Source organism: Sciurus vulgaris (assembly GCF_902686455.1).
Source record: "Sciurus vulgaris genome assembly, chromosome: 9".
NCBI lineage: Eukaryota > Metazoa > Chordata > Mammalia > Rodentia > Sciuridae > Sciurus > Sciurus vulgaris.
This window is the reverse complement of record NC_136469.1, coordinates 145213966-145237431: the sequence shown is the minus strand read 5'-3', so window position 1 is coordinate 145237431 and position 23466 is coordinate 145213966. Positions and strand designations below refer to the sequence as shown.

Here is a 23466-nt window from a genome sequence, read left to right as displayed (position 1 = left end):
AGATAGCAGCACATTGGGCTCTCTCTGCCTTGGCACCATTGACATTCTGGGCAGGTGATTCTGTGTTGGGTGCCATCCTTTGCCTTGTAGGATGTCCAGCAGCACCCTTGACCTCTGCCCAGTATTGTCATTAGCAGGCCTCCGTGGTGACAATTCAGAATGTTCCCTATCAGGGCTAAATGTCCCTGGGGAGCACAACCGTCCCTGCTGAGAACCCCTGCTCTACATACATGGGTGTCTTTGGTCCTTGTGTCTTCAGCTTTCCCCAGTGCCTATTCCTGGTCGCTGCTTTCCTGAGGGATCTCTCTGGAGTCTGATGGTGTAGTCCTGGTTGCTGCCTTCCCGGCTGGGGTGGGTGCCTGCCTGTTTCTTTTTCCTAGCACCTTTGCTGGCTGTCTCTTCGACTGTAGCTTCCCAGTGAAGACCCCACTTTGGTGGGTCCAGGAAGCCTGTGGGCCTTCCTAAAACTGCCTCCCTCTGCGCGTTGGCCTCTTGTGGCTGGCTTCCTCTGCACGGGGTTCTCAGGTGGACCCCCAGGTATTAGAGTGGAGTACGGTGCTGCAGTAGTCCTTGCTGTAGGCATTCGGTGGGGCCTAGGGGCCCGTCACAGCATCCTGCTCAGCCCTGGCCAGAGCTGACTTGGAGTGTGTGCGTGCTCTTTTGCCCTTTCCCCCCACATTTTTTCTTTCATGGCTCTGGAGCTAATACTGTGTTTTTAGCGCTATTGTCTAGGTCACCTGGGGATGCTTCAGGTCCTCACTGACAGGAAGGACTGGGAGGAGCTCTGCCTGTCAGTTTGCTTTGCTCTTCAGTGCTTCCTGGGTGTCCTGTCTGGGCCCAGTGTTTTGCTCCCCTGCGGCACACAGGACTGTGTTGAGGGTGTGTGCTGGGGTAGGTGTCAGCTGTGTCTGCCTCCCATCACGCTGGTTGGTGGTCCTGGCAGCCTGGAGTGTGCTCTCCCGACAGCCTGTGCTGTGCTTTTTGGGAAGGACTCCTGACATATTTCCTTTCAGTGTTCACATTTTGTGATTTTGTGTCATTTTAGTGATATTAAAATTACCTCCTGCAACTTGTTATTATATAAGACATGAAGTGCCTCAAAAATCCCCCAAACAAAAAACCCCAGCCCCCACAAAGCTGTAGAGCTGTTAGCATGCTTGTCCTAGGTTTCAAATATAATGTTGCTTTTTCTCTTCTCTTTTTAAAATATTATAGTAGTCTAAGAACCGAAGCATCTAGGCTGGATGGAATTTAGCATCAAAAAAAGTCCTCTGTCTGTTCAGAAAGTTGTAAAGTGCATAAAGATGAAGCAGGCACCAGAAATCCTTGGCAATACAAACGGGAAGACCCAGAACTGTGAAGTGAACCGCGACTGTTCTGTATTCCTCAGCAAAGCTCAGCTTTCTAACAGCCTGCAGGAGGGAGTCATGCCGAAATTTAATGGCCATGATGCGCTTCCCTTCATTCCAGCTGAGAAGTTGAAAGATCTTACTTCCCGTGTGTTTAATGGAGAGCCTGGTGCACATGATGCCAAATTGTGTTTTGAGTCCCAGGAAGTAAAAGGAATGGGGACGCCACCCAACACTACCCCTGTCAAAAATGGGTCTCCTGAAATTAAGCTGAAAATCACTAAGACATACATGAATGGGAAGCCTCTCTTTGAATCTTCCATTTGTGGTGACAGTGCTGCTGATGTGTCCCAGTCAGAAGAAAATGGACAAAAATCTGAGAACAAGGCGAGGAGGAACAGGAAAAGGAGCATAAAATATGACTCCTTGCTGGAGCAGGGCCTTGTGGAAGCAGCTCTGGTGTCCAAGATCTCAAGTCCTGCAGAGAAAAAGGTATTTGTGAGGGATTCCATCGGGGCATGTGTCACGGCAGGCAGAGGCGGTGGGGGATGGGCCTGGTGTGGCAGATGCTGTCTGTCTTCTCACCCTGGCCACATGCAGCTGATGCCCATTGGGCTTTTGGCTCTGGACTCCGGTGTAGCTCCAAGTTGCCACTGGAGGTCCACAGGCAGCTGCTGTACCGGTGGAGAGGCCTGGAAAACTTAGGTATTCAGGAGCAGAGAGGCTACAAAGGCCAAGGCAGTTCTGATCCAGGTTTGCTAGTCCCGGCACTCTGGGCCGACTGCTTAGTAGAGGGTAGCCCTGGTCTGCAGCACCAGATGAGTGGGAGCAGCACTGGACCAGGCTGGGATGCTCCGATTAGCCTTCCCACATGCCCCACTGTCCACGTGGTGGGTCTCAGCCAGAGTCCAGCCGGTGGAGGGGCTGTTCTTGATTTCTGGTGCCCTGCCCAGCTCTTTGGACATGAGTGAGTGGGGTTCATTCACCAGAGGTTGGGGGGAGAACCTGGCTTTAGGTGGAAGGACTCGTGGCTCTGTTGTATTCTTCCAGGTGGCTTGTCACCATGTCCTAGAGTGACAAATACAGGGTGGCCTGGACACTTCAGGGAGGATGGGCCATTAAAACAGCCAAGGGCTGTGGCCTTGGCAGAAGGAAGTGAGTGCCAGGCAGCCTGCTCTCTGGGGCTGGCGGCCAGGAGGGCCTGGGGGCTTGTGGGCCTTCAGGTGTGGCTCCAGGTCCATGGGGGACTGACTGGTGTGAGCTGGTGTTATCACCAAGCCTGGGGTGTTTTGTTTAAAATTACAGTTGTGGAATTTTGTTTAGGATTTCCACAGATTGGAGGAGGAATGATTGAACTTTCCTGGGAATTATTTAAACTCAACGAAGACCTTCAAGGGTTTAAAAACAGTGGCTTTTGAGTGCTTAGGAACATTTTTGGCTTGGGCTAATATCAATGGCAGGTTTTTTTTTTTTTTTTTTTTTTTTTGTAGTAGCACTGGGGCTCTAACTTGGAACCTCACACATGCAAATTAAGCCCTCTGCTACTGAGCCACATCCCTAACCCCAAACACAACTTTTAGAGAGTTCCTTTTGTAACTGATAGGATGAGTTTTGGAAGTGCTCACTGCTGTGGTAAAACTTAAGCTTTCCAGGGCAGGAAGCCTGTGAAAGTTGTTAGATCTGGCTTCGCCACTTGATTCTGTTGAAACTCAGGGGAATGCCTTGAAATTTGACTGTCTGCAGGATGGGGTGAGCCTGGTTGCTGGAACCTCTGAGTGTTCTCATCTTTTGTAAGTGTATGTTGTGGCAACACTGTGCTAGAGCTCACTGCCAGGCTCACAAGATTTCATAGCTGTTATCTTCCATTCACAGATGAGGAAACAGACCCCAAACCGATCATCCCTTTGCCTGAGCATGTAGTGTTCTTAAGAGGGAATTGGGCTGGTCATGGGAGGCTGGGCTACACTGGCTGTGCTTGCTCCCGCTGGGGAGCAGAGCCCAAAGTGACTTGGGGCAGAGTTGCCTTGCAGAGGAGGATGACAAGTTGAACCTCAGAACACAACCATGTGCCAGACACATTGGCACAAGCCTGTGATCCCAGTGACTTGAGAGTCTCAGGCAGGAGATTGCAAGTTGGAGGCCAGCCTCTGCAACTTAGTGAGACCCTGTCTTAAAGTAGAAAATAAAAACTTAGGGCTGTAGCTCAGTGGTAAAGTATCCCTGGGCTCAATTCCCAGTACTGCCCAAACCCAGAAAATAAAAGCAGGAACAAAAAAAGTCCTTGCCTGTGTTCCAGAGATGGGGAAACTGAGACTCAGGGAGCTCTGAGCACTGGGAGCAAGAGTGGTGGGCTGGGGCCTGGGTCTCCATACTGTGTGCTTTTGAGGACTGACCATCTTTAGACACATGGATTTGAAATTCTGTGACTAAAGCCCTGCTGAGGACCACCCCCTGGCCAGGGAAATAGATCTTCATGCTGTTGAGTGCCCACTGTGCACCAGACACTGTGCCACCCTTCAGATGAGGGGAGAGTCATACAATTGCCATGGCCTGAAACAGCAAGGCCCCCCTCCTCTGGGGGCCATGTGTGTATGATCTTCATTTTTTGCAGTGCCGGGATGAAACCCAGCCTGGTACATAGCAGGCCAAGTCTATACTGCTGAGCGGTCCCTGGCCCTCCACGTGTGTTTTAAACCTACAATCGGATTAATCCTTGGTTTTCCACAGTTACAAGGCTGGATGGAGGGGTGGTAATTGGGTGTGTTAATATTTTTCTTTTGTTATTCACCTTCAGATTCCAGTTAAGAAAGAACCCTGTCCAACCACAGGCAGAGACAAAGACCAGCTGTTGAAGTATAATGTGGGTGACTTGGTGTGGTCCAAAGTGTCGGGCTACCCCTGGTGGCCCTGCATGGTTTCTGCCGACCCACTCCTACACCACTACACCAAGCTCAAAGGTACGGCACTCCCTCCTATACCCTTTTCCTTCTCTCTAGTTCTTGCCTGCGCGTCCTTCAACAGGTCTACCGGAGTTGGTTTTTACAGCATTTGCTGAGATTAGAAATGGATACAGGTGTGATGTGCTGCAGCTCTTTCCTGTACCCTTCATTCGACCAATTAAGGTCAAAGGAGGAGGGTCTTTGCTTTGAATGACTTTCAAGCTTTTTAACAAATTTATTACATAGAGTGATTATTTTTTTTCCAGCATGATTTGCAAAATTGTTTTTTATACTAAATTTGAGTTCTTTGAAAGCACCCAGGTTAATCAGGCCTGTGGGAAGAGGGAAAACTGCTAGAAATAATCACTTTATATAAATCGGTGCAAGGGGCAGCTGAGGAACATTTATAGAGTATAATATGTTATCAGTACACAGCAAATACCTAAATAATTGGATTGCCCATAAATATGTTTTGGAGGAAATATAAACAAAAAGTCATGTGGAGCTGGGGTTGTAGCTCAGTGCTTGAGTGCTTGCTTAGCACATGTGAGGCAGTGGGTTCGAACCTCAACACCACATAAAAATAAATAAATGAATGAAATAAAGGTATTGTGTCCATCTACAACTAAAAAAAAATGTGTGGGGGTGCTAGGGATGTAACTCAGTGGTAGCATGTCTGCCTACCATGTGTGAGGCCCTGAGTTCAATCCCCAGGACCATATAAAGATAAAAAATAAAGGTATTGTGTCCATCTATAACTGGGAAAACAAACAAACAAACAAACAAAAAAAAGGTTAGATGGTGGTTAGATTCTTCTAGATAGTTCTTCTAGAGGGAAATTTTAGTTTGGTTTGAAGAAGGTGAGATGTGCTGAGTACAGAAAGTCGGGCTGAGCATGCTGGTGTCCCTTGACCTCTGCATCCTTCAGAATGTGGGCAGCCAGAGCATGGCTGGGCCAGGCCCGTCAGCCAGCCTGCACGGGGCCTCAGTGGCACATTGAATGTGCCCCTGCTCTCTCAGAGACCTGAGCTCTCCAGCCCCCTGCTCTCTCAGAGGCCTGAGCTCTCCAGCAGTGGTGATGCTGCTCCCACTTGGGTCTGGGTCCTCATGCTGCTACCAGCACAGCCATCTGGAAGGTCAGCTGGCCCTGGGAACAGGTGGCTCTTGGGGAGTGAGATATGATGGTGCCTCCTGGCAAGGGTAGCCAGGAAGGGGTTGGGTTCAGGATGGAGAGGACCTGAGTGTGCCACCTGTGCCCCACTCTGGCCTCCTGTCCTGTGGGACTCTGGTGCAGATATGCTCCATAGGACATGGGCAGGAGGAGTCTCTAACCTGACTTCATCTCCTGGGGGGTCTTTGGAATCCTGGCTTTGCTGGAATGAAAGGAATCCTCCCCACGGGGCTACAAGAATCCCAGGGTGTACCTCAGGGCGCACCTCAGGGCGCCTGGACCTCGGGTGTTAGAGGACCAGCTGGTCGGTGGGATCTAGACCTTTGTGCAGTGTGTCCAGCCCTGGTGCAGGCATATGTGCATGCGTGAGGGCTTGTCCCTTCTCTGCTCTCTAAAACTGAGTGTGGACCCTACACAGAAATCTGCTGACTTCCATATCATTTGTCTGCATAGCACCAGTGTCTGGGAATTTTTGCTTGTTCATACAAAGCTGTTTAAATGAAATCTCTCACTGGGACAGTGAGTGGATATGCCATTTTCTGTGGGTAGTTCTGTCAGTGTCTTGTTATATGCTTTGGGGTTGAACTGGGAAACTCAGGCATGGAGTTCTGGTCTCTTGTGACTTTTTGTGGGCCATTCTTGATGTTGTAGACATCAGTCTTTATCAGCATCTTCAAGGCTTCTCTTCGTCCTCGAGACAGCTTTGTCCCTTGTGGGGTCCTGTCTGTGTGCAGGAATGGCTGTTGTCAGTTCCACAGGCTCCTCGGAATCTGGAGAGAGAGAACTGTCTCAGCCATGGGGCCATCTGCAGTTTAATGGGCTGTGATGGGGACATAGGAGCACAGTGCATAGTCAGGCACCAGGACCATTCAAGGAGCCAGAGAGGGGGTCAGTGGCAACCACTCTCTTGTAGACTGGGATCTGTGGATACCAGAGATTGGCAACAAAGGAAGGGTTACTAACCTGTGTCCCTGGGACAACTGGTGAATTTTGTGATAAAATAGAACAATAAGATAATCATCTCTCAACTTGAACCAAAATGAAATTCAGGTAGATTAAAGATATTCAAAAAAAGAGGAGAAAATTGGGTGATGTTATCAAATTTCTATATAGGAAAGAACTTTAAAAAATGTTTCATTTCTTTATTTTACACCTTAGGGCCAGATTGTGGTGATCTTCTGCTTTTGCCCACAACATGTCAGGATCATTTTTCTGGGTCATTAACTATTTATAAAATGATTTAAATCCGTGTTATTTTATTGTATGTACTATAAAAGATTATCATATGACTGCCACACATATCTCATGTCTGTCTATATTCATTTTCATTAATAGGGAAAATATTTTTAAAGTATTAAAGTAATGGAAGAAGTCCCAATTTTCTTGATATTCTTGAATTTTAGGCATTTTCAAATTACTTTGCACACTTAGAAACAAATCAAATGATACTGAAAGCGGTAGAATACTTGCTTAGCATGCATTTTGATCCTTATCTCTCTCTCTCACACACACACACACACACACACCCTCTTGATATTAAAATACTGTAAGTAAAAACTAAAGGTAGCCAGATGTGGTAATGCACACCTGTGATCCTAGTGGCTTGGAAGGCCGAGGCAGGAAGATTGTGAGTTCAAAGCCAGCCTCAGCAACTTAGCGAGGACCTTTCTCAAAATAAAAACATGAAAAAGACTGATGTGGCTTAGTGCTTAAGCACCCCTGGGTTTAATCCCTGGTACCCCAAAACCTAAAAGGTATCCTAAAAAATTGTGCTGAGATTAATAGTGAAAAATCATCCCTGACTTTTCCCTTCTCTTTCTCCTTTTCCCCAAAGGTAATTATTTTTAACTCATTAAACTCTCTTTTCTTATGGTTTCAACTGCTAGTTTTTATTACTTAGATATTTTCTGTTGACTTTTTATCATGAAAAATTAAGATTGATTCTTCACCCATTTTCTATTTTTCCCCTTTTTCTCCATATGACTCAGGTGCTTTTTTATTTCATTAAAAGAATTGTTTAAAAAAAAAAAGAATTGTTTACATAACTTGGATTATATAAATGCCATTTGATGAAAAGTTGTGTTCTGTAGTTGCATTCTCTTTCTTGGACAACATTTTGTTTTTCCTGGACTTAGTTATTGCCTTCTTAAAAAGCCATGTACTTTTGCTGTCCAGGTAGCCATAATTTTTTCAAATATTTATCTCTATGTCTTTAAGACTCATACTTATTATAAGGGTAGTTTCTCCTATTTATGTATTTATGTAGTTATTTTCCTTCTCAAATGAACAGCAGTGAGAATTTGTGTCTGAGCCCCTCTTTTCTGTCTTGGGCTTGTCTTTGAACCCTTGTACTTGGACCCAGACTCTGTGTGGAGGTGTCCTTGTCTTTCTTCCATGGGCTCTGAGAACCCCGTTCTTGCCTGCTGTGCTCTTGCCTTTCTGCAAGGGCCTGCCTTTCTGCAAGGACCTCCCTTTCCTGAATGGCGTGCAGTGCTGTTGCTCCTCCGTGCTCTTCCTTGGTTGAGTCCTCTTGCTTGTCTGTTCTGTGGTGCTGGGATCCAGCCAGCATGTGCTTTGGGCATGCCAGGCAAGCACTCACCCTCACTGAGGCACAACCCCAGCCCCCTGGAGTACATTCTTGGCATCCTCCAAATGTATGGTTGGTACATTTGAGTCCCTGCAGTTCAGAGGAAGCCGATTTTCTGTCCTCACTCTTCATTATGGTTTAGCTAGATATGGAATTTTACATTAAGAATAATTCCCTGGGGCTGGGGAGATAGCTCAGTTGGTAGAGTGCTTGCCTTGCAAGCACAAGGCCCTGGGTTCAATCTCCAGCACTGCAAAAAAAAAAAAAAAAAAAAAAAAAAAAAAAAAAGAATAATTCCCCTCAGAATGTTGAAGGTTTTACTCCATTTTCTTTTAGAATGCAGAGTTTTGGGCCAACACCCCTCCCCCCTGAGTATTAGGGATTGAATCCAGGGTGCTCTACCACTGAGCTCTATCTCAGCCCTTTTTATTTTGAGACAAGGTCTTGCTGTTGCTGAGGCTGGCCTCAAACTTGTGATCCTCCTGCTTCAGCCTCCTTAATTAATAGGATGACTGGCTTTTCTGGGAGATGGCTTGTAGACAAGCCTTCTTGATGGATTATATTTTTGTAGTTGGCTGTTTCCCTTTCTGTGTCTCATTTTGTAGCAAACCAGGGCATTTCTCTGGGTGTGTTTTCTGTATTGCCCTGTGTCTGAGGCCCTATGGAAGCTGCCCAGGACTTCTGTGTGTTGGACTTCCTTGATGTGGAGGTGTCACTGGTCCCGAGTGCTCTTGGTGGGGCCTGTGTCAGAATATAGTATGTTGAGCATTGCCTGCAGCCCTGAGTGGGAGGCTGTGGTTTCTGGCCTGGCAACAGTTACTCAGTGGGAGTGTCTAAGGAATCATGCAGAGATGTTCCTGGGTGCTTTTGTTCCCCAGAAACTCTTTGGTTTCCTGTGGCCAACACAGTGCACAAGGGGATGGGGATGGGAGACCATCTTCCCTCCCTCCATCAGCCCAGAGACCTGCCCTTCTGCTGGCTTAACTGCTCTAGCTCTCTCTCCACCTCAGCAGCATCTGGCCCCCCTGCTCACCCTGGCTCCCGGCTGTGTTGTGGCTTCTTTCTGTAGATGAGCACGACCACCTGGATGTCCGAGAGTGCAGCTTTGCTGTGGTTGCAGTGTTCTCAGAGGCTGTGTGCCTTCCTCACGCACTGAGAGCAAGGGTTGGCCAGCTGGCAGGAGGAGTGGATCTGGACCCAGCCTTAGGCGCCAGGCCACTGCCCCTGCTGTGCCCTGCCCTCTGAGGCTTCATCTGCCTGGCATCTCCTTAAGGCCTTGAGAGGAGTGGATGCACTTCTGCGCCTTCTTTCCCAGTAGCACTATGCTCCCTTGGTCCTTGTTGGAGCATGGTGGGCATGGGAGGCCAGGGCTCACTCTGCAGCCAGTGGGCTGTAGTGAACAGCTTCAGAGTGACATTATGCTTGCTTGGTTTCATCCCAAGTTTTAACATTCATGTTCTAATGTGTCATTTTAAAAATCAGGTCAGAAAAAGAGTGCACGCCAGTATCACGTACAGTTCTTTGGTGATGCCCCAGAGAGAGCTTGGATATTTGAGAAGAGCCTTGTAGCTTTTGAAGGAGAAGGACAGTTTGAAAAATTATGCCAGGAAAGTGCCAAGCTGGCACCTACGAAGGCTGAGAAAACCAAGGTGATAGATGTTTCTTTCATGTACTTTTAGTCCACATTTTGTCATCTGAGGTGTTTGTTTTGAACTTAAATTGCTTCTTAAGTTGTCATCACTCATTCTGCCCACATATGCTGTAAAATTTGGCAGGTGCAAAATTTTGAGACAACTTATTTTTCCTTTACCCATTTGATAATTCCCAGAAATAATTTGTTTTATACTTTTTATTACCCTTTATGTATATATAGATTACATTAGTTAATGCAATCGGATTTGATTTCTAGTTTAAAGCAACAATAGTTATGTGCTCAGTTCTGTCTAAAAACCCTCTAAGTTAATTGTTAACCTAAGTTTAGTTATAGTTTCTGATTTCTAAATATCTGAATTGTAAGTGTCTTTTAAAGTAAGTTAACTTTTATGTTTCTGTAAAAAACTTTTGACACCTTCTGCTTCTCTTTCTAGCTCTTGAAGCCTATTTCAGGGAAATTGAGGGCCCAGTGGGAAATGGGCATCGTCCAAGCAGAAGAAGCTGCAGGCATGTCAGTAGAAGAGCGGAAAGCCAAATTCACCTTCCTCTACGTGGGGGACCAGCTTCACCTCAACCCTCAGGTGGCTAAGGAGGCTGGCCTTGCTGTGCAGACCTCTGGAGAAATGGCAGAGTCCACAGGGGGTGGTGAGGAAGCTGCTGCAGACCCCGGGCCCATGAAGGAAGAGGGTGGGCCCATGAAGAGAAGGCGGAGAGTCAAACGGCCCAGCTCTCTGGAGCACCACGAGAGTGGCCTTGGCACAGAGAGGAGTTCTCCTCAAAAGATGGCAGAGGTGGACCCCAAAAGAGGAATGGGCTCTCCTCCTGGGAGAAAGAAAACCACACCCTCCACTCCAAGGAGCAGGAAGGGAGATGCAGCTGCCCAGTTTTTGGTCTTCTGTCAAAAGCACAGGGATGAGGTCAGTACTCAGATGGGTTCTGAGTTGTACTTCAGACCAGAGTGTCCAAATTGAGGGACACTTCTAAGCGTGGTTGCCGTTTCTTGGCTATTGGGGAGCAGCCGTTTTGACCCCTTGGTGGCCAGGACCCTGCCTTTGCCCCTGGGTTGCTGCCTGTGTTCCACTCAGGGAGTGGGCTTCCCTGGGCCACCCTCTGCCTCAGCATTCAGCTCCAGGTGAGCCTGTGCTGTGGACGGCTGTTCTGAGACTCTGGCATGGCCCTGCTCATCTGTGATGCGCACATCTCCTCAGGCATCAGCATGTTGAGGATTCATCCCATGATATTTAAAGGACAGCAGTGGGTCATGAGTGGAGCATCTACCAACGTGCTTGGTTGTTCTAGTAAGACACAGGACCTTTGACTCCTCAGCTGAAGAACTGAGGCTCCCAGTCTGGTGGTGCGGTCATGTGGAGTGAGTGGGCTCTAGTCTGGAACTGAATGCCTGTTACTGTAGTGCTCTTTGTGACTTCACTTTCTTGGGGGCTTTCCGTTCTGCTCTCCACACCCACCTGGTGCCTGAGATGACAGCGAGAGGCAGGTTCTCTCTCAGGCACTGACCCTGGGCATGTGGTCCGTGCCTGCTCCATATCAGGTGGCTCGGCACAGAGCGGGGTCACGAGTAGCTTAAGGAACATGTAAGTGACATCTTGTGTCCTGCCCGGTGTGGGCTCTCCAGTGGAAGCCCCCAGCAGTGCCCCTCCGGAGGGGCTGGGCTCTTCTCGGGAGCGAAAGCCTGGCTCAGCAAGGTCAGGGAATCCGTCGCTGTGGTTCTCTGCTGCAGGTCCATCGACCATCTCCCCAGCGGCGAAGAGGCATTCGATGGAAGTCAGCTTTTTGACTAAAAAGGAGGGGAGGGCACACTCTGTCTGTTGGAGGGTCAGACGCCCTCTGCTGGGTCCTCCTGCTAGCACTTCAGGAGCCCCTCTAACAGTGCCCAGTGGAGCTGCTCGCTCTTCCCCATACTAGGAGCTGCACCGTGTCAGTGCACCAGGCAGGAGGGTGGCAGAAGGCAGGCTGTGAGGGAAGGAGCGCAGTCCTGGCCTCTGGGTTCCCCGTGGGAGGGGCAGGAAGTCCTTAAGGTTGGTAGGAGTCCACGGAGGCTGTGGCTGTGTGGTCACTGCCCGAGTGCAGCGACAGAGGAAATGTGTTTAAAAAGAGGGGACAGGCTGTGAATCCCGAGGAACAGGTGTGGAGTGGCTGTGTGGCTTGGAGAAACTGCTGGGCAGCTCAGGACTCTGCAGTTGTCGGCTCCTTCAAGATCTACAGATCCAATACTGCACAGTGAATGTACAGTGTGAGCGGAGGCTGACGTGGCCAGAGGGCTTGCTGACTAGGTGGGCAGTTCTGTTGTGAAGATGGTGACACTGATGCTGGGGACACCACGCAGAACAGGGCCCAAGAAAAGACTCCTGAGTGGTGGAAATGCATGGGAAAGAGCTGCAGGCCAGCAGGGTGGGATGGCCACTCTAGACACAGCTCTGGGACCCTGGGCAACTTAAGAAATCCAGCCGACCTGGGGAGAAGGGAGGGAGCTCTTGAGTAGATTGGCCAGTGCTGACAAGTTGGGGTGTGAACATCAGCAGGTGGCCTTTGGGGTGGGGTGGGGTGGGGGCGGGGGCTGCAGGAGGCATGTGCTGTGGGAAGAACAGCTGTCCTCTGGTACGAGTGAGAGCGAGCGTCTTCAGTCACCTATGGCCTGGGGGCCTTTGGTTCTCCATGCTTTTGTAGCATGTCTGCATCAGTCTAGTCGTGAAGCAGAGGTAGCCGCTGCTGCATGCTTGCCACCTGTCACTGTGCAGACTTGCACCCAGTGCTTAGGGTCACCTCCATGGTTTACCTCATCCTGTCTTGTGGCTGACTGCTCTGAGCCCACAGGTGAAAGCCAGTCTCCTTCAATAATGGCAGTGCAGGCAGGAAGCAAAATTGGGCCTGGCTCTGACTGCACACATGCATGTGTGAGCTTGAACCACAGGGTCGCCTTGATTTATCATGGGTCTTGGCCTGATGAACCATGCCCAGTTGAAAATACCATACGTGGAGATGTGCTGAGTGCTCCTGACCTGCCCAGCAGGCCGCTCTGCCTCAGGGTGGTGGTGTTGGTGTTGGGTTTTCGTCATCGCAGTACTGGCCAGCATGGTGAGAAAGGGCTGTGTGGCATGTTGCCAGCATGGAAATCATTAAAATCCGAAATTCACGGCATGATTTCTGCTGAACGTGTATTACCTTGACACCATGGAAACTGGAAAGATCCTGCTCCCAGTCTGTCTAGGTGCGGCCTTGTTACGTGGACTTGAACGCATGGCCATTGCTTTATCATCCCAGGCTGCTGACAAAGACGCTTTCCATGCCCCCCTGCAGCATCTCATCTGGAGAAAGGTGAAGAGCAAAGAGCTAGTGAGTGCCTTGGTACAGGGAAGGTGCTGTTGCCATTTTCCTGTGGTCCCTGGCACAGAGCTCTGTAAACACCTCTACAATCTCGTGTGGGTGCAGGGGAGCCCAGCGGAGAGGGCTGGAGGGATCAAGGAGCCTGCAGGAGGTTAGGTGAGAGATGAAAGTGTAAGAGAAGCAGCATGGAGTCTTGCTGGACTTTGAAGTCCTGGTGGAGCTGTGGGGGCTTTACCCTGGGAGTGGATGGGGGCTCTGGCCTCTTTGGGTCGGGAGTGTCAGGAGTGGATGGACAGAATTGAGAACTGGGAGGCTGGTTGCTGAAATTAAGATCTGCACACAAGGTGGTCTGGATGGAACTGGATGGAAAAAGAATGTTGAGGAGGGGTGCAGGATGAGAAGCAGGAGGAAGCTGGCCTGTGGGGAAGGCCAGGGTCTTGTTTAGTGAGGCTGCAGGGAGCACTGTCATGATCCATACTTTCACCCATGCCCAGACGGGGTGAGTGGCCGAGGAGGGGGCACCGTTGACCACACGGACTGAACCACTGCACAGAAGCCTTCGCTGGAGGAAGGGCCGAGATCTTGGTGCCTGCAGAGCTGGGAGGGGTGAGCTCGTGCAGCGGGCGAGGCTGCAGGCAGAGGGACAAAGAGCTTGCCTGGCCAAGGGGAAGGCACCCAAGTCAAGCAGCAGATTGGTGTGAGTGGGACTGGGAATGCCAGGCAGGGGTAGGAAGAGAACCCTTGTGGCTCTTTGGAGCCAGAACCAGACTTGAAACTGCAGAAAGTGTCCTTGAGGTGGGAGGTTGCAAGCTGTCAGGCTGGGTGTGTCTGCAGGTTGCTACTCACCTCCATTTTAAAGGTGATATGGGGAGGTGGTGGGGCTGTCCCTGTCCAGCCAGCAGGATGCAGCAGGGCAGAGGTAGAGGGGGAATGAGCACATGACCTACCCAGGAAGCAGGAGGGCCAAAGGTGGAGGGCACTGGTTTGGGTTCGGAGACAGATACTGGTGTTGACTGGCAGGTGGTAGATCCAGGTGGTAATGGCAGCCAGCTGGCATTCATGCTCTGAATGCACATGCCACCCGCATTCCGTATGGTGGACATGAGCACCACACCTTCACTTGCCTATGTTCAGAAAAGCCCAGTGCAGCAGTCAGCATTGGATCCCTGTCTGGTTCCAGAAGTGCTGGTAGGGCTCTGCTGGTCGAAAAGTGTCTTGCCTGGGCCCTGTCTCTGTCTCTGTCTCGATGGTGTTGCCATGTGCAAACAGCCCTGGGCAGGACAGCAGCGCTAGCTTGTGGCCAGGTACCCTGAAGCTTTGTTTGTGGACATTGATCTTTGAGTTTTCTGTAATTTTTGCATGTCATGAAATACTCTTCTGACTTTTTTTCAACTTCTAAGAAGTAAAAACAATGATTCTTAGCTCCTGGGTCTTTCCGAAACAGGCAGTGAGCCAGAGTGGGCTGCAGCTCTGAGTGTGCTGGCCCTTGGACCCTGCCCTCTGTTTGTGCTTCTCTATCTTGGTACCCATCAGAAACAATGCAGACACCAGCCCACTGGGCTGCACTGGTATGGTGGGACCAGAATACCATCGATGTTAAACTCCTGAGGCTGTTGCCATGTGTGCAGCCAGAATTACTGTGCACACCAAACACCTGGAGACCTTGTAAAAACACAGACTCCTGGCCAGTAGGTCTGGGACGAGCCTGGGAGTCTGCATTGCTAGCCAGCTCCTGGGGTGCTGATGCTGAGTGGCTGGAGAGACAAGGAGGTCCCATCATGGTCTTGAAGCACTGGAGCAGGAACCGGGACTCCCTCCTTGCCGGACCGCTTTTCCTACTCTGGGGCAAGTACTGGAAGATGGAGTGTGGGTGCTCTGGCCCCTGAGTAAGCCTGGCCAGGGCCTCACTGTAGGCGTGGGGGCAGCGCTTCCATGAACCTTGCTCAACTACTGACTTCAGGGGGCACCTAGAAAACTGACTTAAAATCATTTATTGATTTTGGAAAAATAATGTTTTCTCTTTTTACCATTTATCAGTATTTTCATTTTTCAGTTTTCAGTGAATCCCTGTATTATCAGTTAAGTGTTATTTTTCTTTGAGGTTTTTCTGAGAATTAGCTCCATGATGTGGGAATAACAATGCCACATGCTAAGTTGGAAAGAACCATGTATTTGATTAGTGCAGAGCATGAATGAGTTTGGTGTTCAGGCTTCTTCTGCTTCCTCTGCATGTTCACAGGTTGTTGCCGAGCATCCGGATGCCTCATGCGAGGAGATTGAAGAACTGCTAGGCTCCCAGTGGAACATGCTCAATGAAAAACAGAAAGCACGCTATAACACCAAGTTTGCCCTGGTGACCTCCACCCAGGCTGAAGATGACTCTGGTAAATGTTCAGCTCGTCTGTGAGGCCAGCTGCCTGAGCCCCATTCTTGGGATGCAGGCAGCGTGTGTGTGCTGTGACAAGGCAGCCTCTGATGTCTGCACTTCCTTCCTTGTCACTGGAGCTGTTCCCTCTCATCCTCTGCCGGCCTGCAGGTCCCTTGCCTTTTTTTCATGGGGAGCAGGTGTTCTGGCCACTGTAGTCATGAGAGGTTTATTTGGGAGAGGACAGAAGGAAGGGAACCAGGCCATTTCTGGGACTTCAGGCTTGATGGTGTAGGGTCCGGAACTCAGGCCTGCAGCCTTGCATTGGAGCCACCCAAGCAGCCTGTCCAGTGCTGGCTCTTGCTCTGCTCCTCTCAGGCCTGCTTTTGTAGGTCAGGCATCTGGGCCTAGAGAGGGTCAGTATTTGGCTTGTTTGCTTGAGAGCTTGCATTTAAGGAGGATGACTAGATTGACCTTGAGTTTGTGTGTCCTTTGGTTCCTTCTGGGCTTTCAGTTTAAGAAATAGAAAGTGTTACTTTACTTGGGGCAGTGGCAAGGTAAGGGAGATAGCCTTGTAAGACGGGGAAGACATGCAACAGTGTCAGGTTTGAGGTCTGTGTGTTCTCAGACTCACAAGTGGTGGAAAACCACCTTTTTAAAAAATGTTTTCCTGTGCTGGGGCTGGGGCTGGGGCTGGGGCTGGAACAGGAACATGGGGCCTGCCACATGCAAGGCAGCTGCTCTACCACGGAGCCACATCCCTAGAGCTTTCCATTTTATTTTGAGACAGGGTCTTGCTGAGGTGCTTAGGGCCTCACTAAGTTGCTGAGGCTGGCCTAGAACTTGAATCCTCCTGTCTCAGCCTCCTAAGCTGCTGGGATTACAGGTGTGCAGCACTACGTCTGACTGAAAACTGCCATTTTAATGTAAAAATAAGTGTGATATATTTGGGTATCAAGAAAAGATACAAGAGGCCTGGGGTTGTGGTTCAGTGGGAGAGCGCTTACCTAGCATCCGTGAGGCACTGGGTTTGATCCTCAGCACCACATTAAATAAATAAATAAAGTAGAAAAAAATTGTTAGATCAAAAAAAAAAAGAGGGCACTGGGGAGATAGCTCAGTTGGTAGAGTGCTTGCCTCCCAAGCACAAGGCCCTGGGTTCGATCCCCAGCACCGCAAAAAAAAAAAAAAAAAAAAAAAGAAAAGAAAAGAAAATATAGAGAAAATGTGCCTCTGTCAAGGTTCACTGTTGAGTTCTGGAGAGACTAGATGTACTGCTGCAAGTCTCACCTGGCAGTGGTGCAGGCTGTGTGAGTTGTCCTCTCCAGGAGTGGCACCTGTGTGCTGGGCAGTGATCACAGGCACGGTGGCACCTCTTTCCCTCACAGATGTTATTTTGGGGCTTTTTAGATCTCCACATTGATTAATTGTGTTGCTCTTGAATTTTGTTCAGACTGCTCGGTGTTTGCTGCAAGGGCTGTAGCTTAAATCAGCGAGACATGCAGGACTTGTGTGTTTGTCCTAAGGGCAAACTGGCCACCTGCCTGTGTGGCAGCATGCCACGTGAGAGAAGTGCTTTTCTGCAGAGGTACCTGATTAAAAAGGAGCTGGGCTTTCCTGAAGCGGGAGGTGTTCATCCTTGAAGAGGGGGTAAATTTGTTTGTGTGTCACCTTCTGCCATTTGGGCTGTCCCCGAGCACTCGGTAGACAGTGAGGGTGATAGTGGGTTTCCATCACAGTGTGAGCCAGGTGCATGCTGTCCTTGGATGTTCTTGAACCCTGGCTTCCATGGGAACCTGGTGCCACCCACAGTGTGTTGTGCCTTCTCTGTGTGCCAGCCGTCCCACTCTTTCATTCATGGGCCTCATGTGGGTGCCACGTTGTTAACCTCCACCAATAGCTGCTGCTGCCTCATCCCAGTGGAGGGACGGTGCTCAGCAGACGCTCATGGACAGGTCCAGGAGCTTGCATCATGCCAATGTGAAGACAGACAGGAAGATGCGGCTGCTGCATGTGCACGTGGCTTAGTGGCAGGCCTGCTGGAGGTTCTGGCAAGTGAGGCAGGCTGGGCTTTGTTGTGCTTGTGCTCAAGCTGTGGCTGTGAGACCCTGCTGTCCTCTGCTCTGCAGGCCTCTTCCCATACAGACTTTGTGGTCAGTCCATAGTGGCCAGTTGCCCAGTGTGCTGAGGGCCAGGTCTGGGCCCTGTTGCACAGCCTGTAGCTGGAGGTGGGCAACATGTGTGCTGGCTGCTTGACACCGTAGCCTCACCTGCCACTTTGTCAGCATGTGAGGCCTCTCTGGTGCCTCCTCCAGAGGCCTGCTGTTCACCAGGGGGCTGAGCACTCTGTGCTGGTATTGTGTTCCAAAGGACAGTGAGTTTGAGGGTGGTGGTGTCTGTCTGAAAGAAGTCAATGAGAGTCTGTTAACAAGAAATCCTGAACCTCTGAAAATAAACACTGGCACGTTCAAGCTGGTTGTCTCTAGGTTCACGCTTGTGCCATTCACCTGATCTTTCTAGGCCAGGGCTGTTTCCACATCTTGTTGGGGATTAGTGATATCCTGGGACACCAAGTGTGTGAACAGTGAAGTACACACGTAGAAAAGCCCTTAAGTGCCAGGCACCGGATGCAGACCTGTAATCCCGATTGCTCCGGAGACTGAGGTAGGAGATGGCAAGTTCAAGGCCAGACTCATCAACCTTGTGAGATTTTGTCTCAAAATAAATCTTTGAGGCCTGGGGATCTAGCTCAGTTGGTAGAGTGCTTGTTGCCTCGTAAGCATAAAACCCTGGGTTCAATCCCCAGTACCGCAAAAAAAAAAAAAAAAAAAAAAAAAAGAACTTTGTAAAAAGGGCTGGATGTGCCAGATGTGGTGCATATCTGTAATCCCAGTGGTTAGGGAGGCTGAGTTAGGAGGATCATAAGTTCAAACCCAGCCTCAGCTAACTTATCGAAGCCCTAAGCAATTTAACAAGACCCTGTCTCTAAATAAAAATAAAGTGTTGTGGCTCAGTGGTAGAGCGCTTGCCTAGCACTTGCAAGGGACTGCGTTTGATCCTTACCACCCCATAAAAACAAATAAATAGGGGCTGGGGTTGTGGCTCAGTGGTGGAGCACTGGGTTCAATCCTCAGCACCACATATAAATAAATGAATAAAATAAAGGTCTATTGACATCTAAAAAATAAATAAATAAATAAAGATAATGTGTCCATCTACAACTAAAAAAGAAATATTTAAAAAAATATATAAAGGTTTAGGGATGTGGCTCAATGGTTAAGTGCCCCTGGGTTCAATCCCTAGTACCGAAAAAAAAAAAGGAGGGAGGGAGAGAGAGAGAGAGAGAGAGAGAGAGAGAGAAGCCTTTCACTTGTGGATAAAAATGCAGTATTGCTACTTAAATGGTTCTTTCAGGGAATGCATAAATAGTAGCAAATTGTTTTAAAGTTCACCTTATCCCACCAATCTTTGAATGTTAGTAAATACTGGGTTATTTTTAAATTTAATGCTCTAGTATGTTAAAATAAAATGATAATGAATACTAATATAATCTCTAAGGTATTTTCAGTCCCCAGTGTTTCACTGTAAGGAGATTCAGTGTGTGAAACATAGGACCTGGAAACTCCAGGATTGCTGGAAACCTCCCCTAGGCTGGCTTGCATGTCCACTGCCCTGGCCAGGGTCTTGTGCTTTGGAGGGGAGCACAGAGAGTTTCTCACGTGCGTTTCCACATCCCCTATTCCAAGGTAACATTAATGGGAAAAAAAGAATCCACACAAAGAGGACAGAGGACCCTCCAGAAGATGGTGACGTTGAGGATATACCCAGGAAAAGACTAAGGACAGACAAGCATAGTCTTCGGAAGGTAAGTATGTTCCAGGTTTGTTTGTCCCTGAGAACGTGTGGTTCCTGGGACTCAGGAGGCAGGCAGAGGCTCTCTGGGCTCCTGGTGCTGCTCAGTGGCAAAGCCTGCTCTTCTTCCTTGGTCCCTGGGAGAGCACTGCTGAAGAAGGCAGTGCTCACCCTAAGGGTGACAGAGGTGCTGTCACTTGGCTGTGTGCAACAGCACCCAAGCACTTGGGAGTGACATACAGCTTTTAGATTAGATAAAATGGCATATTAAAAATTACTCTTGGGCTGGGGATGTAGCTCCGTTGTTGTGCACTTGCCTGGCACAGATGAGGGCCTGGTTTCTATCCTCAGCACCACATGCCCACAGACTCTTGTCTGTAGGGCTTGTTGTTCAGTGTTCAGTTATCATTGAGCTGATATGAAATCCATTAGAGATGTATGTTATGTTCAGTAAAAACTAAGAGAATCTAGCTCTGTGCAGTGGTTACACCTGTCATCCCAGCAATTCAGGAGGCTGAGGCAGGAGGATTGCAGGTTCAGAGCCAGCCTTAGCAACTTACTGAGGCCCTAAACAACTTAGCAAGACCCTGTCTCAAAATAGAAAGGCCTGGGGTGTAATTCAGTGGAAGAGCACCCCTCGGTTCAACCTTGGTGCCAAAAAAATAAAAGTCAAAAGACTCCATGGCAGGCATTGAAATCATATTTCATGAACTGTTAGTCTGTTTACTCACTGGGAGTCCTAGGCAGTGTGGGCAGTACTTATGCCACCAAATGCGGGCAATATCGACACACGGGCAGCCCCAGGCCCTGCATTGCACATGTGTTCCCAGCATCTGTCGGGGCAGAGCTTCCCGTAACCCTGGCAGGGAGTCGAGCCACAGTGGCTGGCTGTGCCCTCAGCCTGGGAGCAGATGTGAGCCCTTTGCTAGCACTGTCTACCTCAGTCATCTCAGATGTCCAGTTGACTTCTTCTCTAAGCTGAGTTTAAACAGACTTTGTACTTTATATTTGAACTTAAATTTATTTGATAATAGTTCTGACAGTTATATATTTATGATTTTGAGTACAGCTTGATACTATATTAAACTGCCCTTTTTGTTTTGTATTACTTGGAAGAATGGAAAACATCTCAGGTATTAGATTGCTGAAGTATGACTTTATGGACCATATTGTGTCTTAATTCTTAAGGTGTGTGTGCAGTCCAGGCCCTGCCTTATCTGCCTGGCCAACAGTATTCTCAGTGCCCAGCATCAGTTGGGACTGTTTAGCGATCAGGTGTCCAGCTTTAGCTGAGTCACATTCTCTATGAGTCACTGAGGTTACTAGGAAGCACATACGTAATATCTCCTCTGGTCGCCAGCTCTAAAGCAGGCCTTTACTGGTGATCATACTGAAATAAGTTGCTTTGAAATATTTATGTAAATAATATATCTAAAAAATGTATGGCCCTGGACATGTGAAATATCAAGGTTCACATCAAGTAACCAGGTGGAATGTTTCTGTTAATTATAGCTTAGGAAATTGTACATGGTATAAGACAAAGTAGTGGTGTGTCTTCTGTCTGGTTTTCATGAACCTGAGCACATTCACATGGTTCCTAAGAGGCGCTGATTGTTTCCTGTGGCAGGTACTGGGCACAAGTGCAGGCTGAGCCTCCTGACGAGATGGCAGCAGCAGGAAGTCCTTCCTTGGGCTGCCTGCCCCCCTCAGGATCAGCACTCAGCAAAGCATTCATGACCCTTTTTTTTTTTTTTTTGTTTGCTATCTCAGTTGTGAAATGTGTTTCATTGATGCTTTTATTTGCTGGAGTTTGCTGGATCTTTAGAGTTTATCTCAAAATTGGAGGTCCTCATTGTAGTGTGTTAGACTAGCACTATTGGCACACAGTGAGCCAGAAAGGGTTGCTTGACATGATTGGACCTCTGGGGTAGAAGGCTGGGTTTCTCCAGTGAACACCCTGCTTGGGTTCAGTGGGAAGAGCAGGCAGCATGTGAAGTGCACCTCACGGGGGGCATCTGAACAGTGCAGCTACAGCAGGATGACTCTCAGAGTGGGTGGTACAGGAAGAGCAAGTCCAGAGAGGAGAAGGCAGAGACGGGGCAGCCTTGGTCCACTTAGGTGTGGACACACTCCCAGTGGAAGAAGTTTCCATTGCACAGATTTTCAGCAACCTGTGTTCATTCACATTAGGAGACTTTTTTCCTTTCTTTTCCTTTCTTGTCCTTTTTCTTTTCTAAATGACAGAGAGAGATGACCACTGACAAAATGGCCAGAGCCAGCTCTTACAGGGCTTCAGAGACAGCCTCCTCGCTCAGGAGCCAGGCAGGTAATGTGCTCAGGGCCCTCTGGTACCCCTGTAGGTGGGTGAGCAGAGGTCCTCAGAGGGGGTGGGGGCGAAGGAGAGCAGGGCTGGGCAGGAGAATCCCAGGAGCCTCAGAGGGACTGGGCGAGAAGGGAGGGCCTGGTGCTGCTGACAGGAGCCCCGTGACAGGTGCTTTAAGGCCTTACTTGGGGTTCACTGAAGCTACTTTTCTATTGATTTTTACTCGACTTTATTGTTTGTGATTTGAAATTTTACTAAAGGAGTGATTCAAGCCAGAAGTTTTCAGATTTCTTATTTGATGGCACCAGTTGTTGCCAAAAGCCATCCCTAGAGGACCCTGATGGTCTGCCTACCTTAGCTAAGAGTAAAAGTAGCTTCTGTCTCACAAGTTAAAGAAATCAGCTGAGTGCTGGGTGTGGTGGGCACACTTGTGATCCCAGCCACTCCAGAGACTGAGGCAGGAGTCTCAGAAGTCAAGGCCAGCCCAGGCAACTTAACGAGGTCCTGACTCAAAATCAAATTTGAAAGGGCTGGGATGCAGCTCAGTGGCATGTCCCCTGGGTTGGATCCCCAGTACCAAAAAAGAAAACTGCTATCAAACAAATTTTGAAAGGAGTAATCAACATCCCCTTTACCTTTTTATTAATTATCTTGTTGAAATATATGCCTGACAGTTTATCAGAGGTGGTTAACTGTCTTCAGCTCATGGGAGAATAAGCCCTTGGGGGTGAAGACTGGCAAAGCCGCTTTTACTGAATCGTGTGAGGTGCTTGACTGGTTTTTGAAAATGAGTCGAACAGACTGTCTCTTTAAAAAACGTGTGAACAGTTGGAATTTCAGTGCCGACTGGACCCTGGGTGATAGAAAGGGGTCGTTACTCTTAAGAATTGCTAGTGGAATTGTTATGTTTAAAACTTTGATTTAGAGGTGTGCCCTGAGCTTTTGATGGATAAGATGACATGCCTGGATTTTTCTCCAGAGTAATCTGCCAGGGGACATGGAGCAAGGTGTGGGTGGAGCTGCTGTAGCCCTGGGCTGATGGTTTGGGGACCAGGCCTGGGGACCTGGTGTTCACTGTACAGTTTCCAGCTTTTATTTATATTTGGATTTTTCCATGGTAAACAGTTAAGCCCTTAGTATGACCAAGGGACCCAGAAGAGTCTGTAGGACTGCACGTATTCAAGGTGTGATTCATAGCAGCAAGAGGCTGAGGGTTTAAGATCTCAAACATTACTTCATAAACAAAACTATTTTACAGCAACAAAAAATCTGTCTGATGCTTGCAAACCACTGAAGAAGCGAAACCGGGCTTCCGCAGCAGCGTCTGCAGCTCTGGGGTTTAGCAAAAGCTCATCTCCTTCTGCGTCCTTGACCGAGAACGAGGTAAAAGGATGATGCCGTGGTTACAGGTTGGGTGTGAGTGAAGGCCCGGCTCAGGAGCACCCGGTGCTCTCCATGGGTGGGCCATTCAGGTCTCAGGTGTGGAACGTGCACAGGAGGGAAGAGGTGGTGCCGCTGAGCCACGTGCGTGTGGGCGTGTGGTGCTCCTCTCCTGAGCTGTCTCCTATCCTTGCAGTCTGCTTCCACCATGCCTGTTCTGTAGGCCTCATGCTGTCCCTCCTCACACTTGGGGTCCACCTTGGCTCCCGCAGGGCCACTGTGTCCATCGAGCTGCCCTTGGCCATGGTGAGCCCTGTGGGTGGTGAGGGCTCACAGGGGCCTGGGGAAGCCAGCAGTCTCTTGGTCCTCAGGCACTCTACGTCTGGCACACTGGTCCTTGAGTGTGGAGGCTAGTAAGAGCTGCCACTGTGCCACTGCCTTTTCCTGGGCTGGCAGAGCAGTAGCCGTTGTAGGCTGTTGCTGCTGTCGTTGTGGTGTGACATCT

At 49.1% G+C, this 23466-nt stretch overlaps 1 protein-coding gene across 5 annotated transcripts in view; it reads left to right on the top strand.

The window, feature by feature from the left end:
* NSD2 (nuclear receptor binding SET domain protein 2) overlaps positions 1 to 23466 on the top strand; it is a 77895-nt gene that overhangs the window by 22801 nt on the left and 31628 nt on the right. For all 5 annotated transcript variants that reach the window (XM_079154441.1, XM_079154442.1, XM_079154443.1 and 2 more), the window contains 8 exons: positions 1216 to 1841; positions 4144 to 4306; positions 9529 to 9695; positions 10134 to 10616; positions 15281 to 15425; positions 19153 to 19271; positions 21503 to 21584; positions 22840 to 22964. In XM_079154441.1, coding sequence (XP_079010567.1) covers positions 1245 to 1841; positions 4144 to 4306; positions 9529 to 9695; positions 10134 to 10616; positions 15281 to 15425; positions 19153 to 19271; positions 21503 to 21584; positions 22840 to 22964 — 1881 coding nt within the window. In that variant the 5' untranslated portion in view covers positions 1216 to 1244. Of the gene's footprint in view, positions 1 to 1215; positions 1842 to 4143; positions 4307 to 9528; positions 9696 to 10133; positions 10617 to 15280; positions 15426 to 19152; positions 19272 to 21502; positions 21585 to 22839; positions 22965 to 23466 lie in introns of those variants that run through there.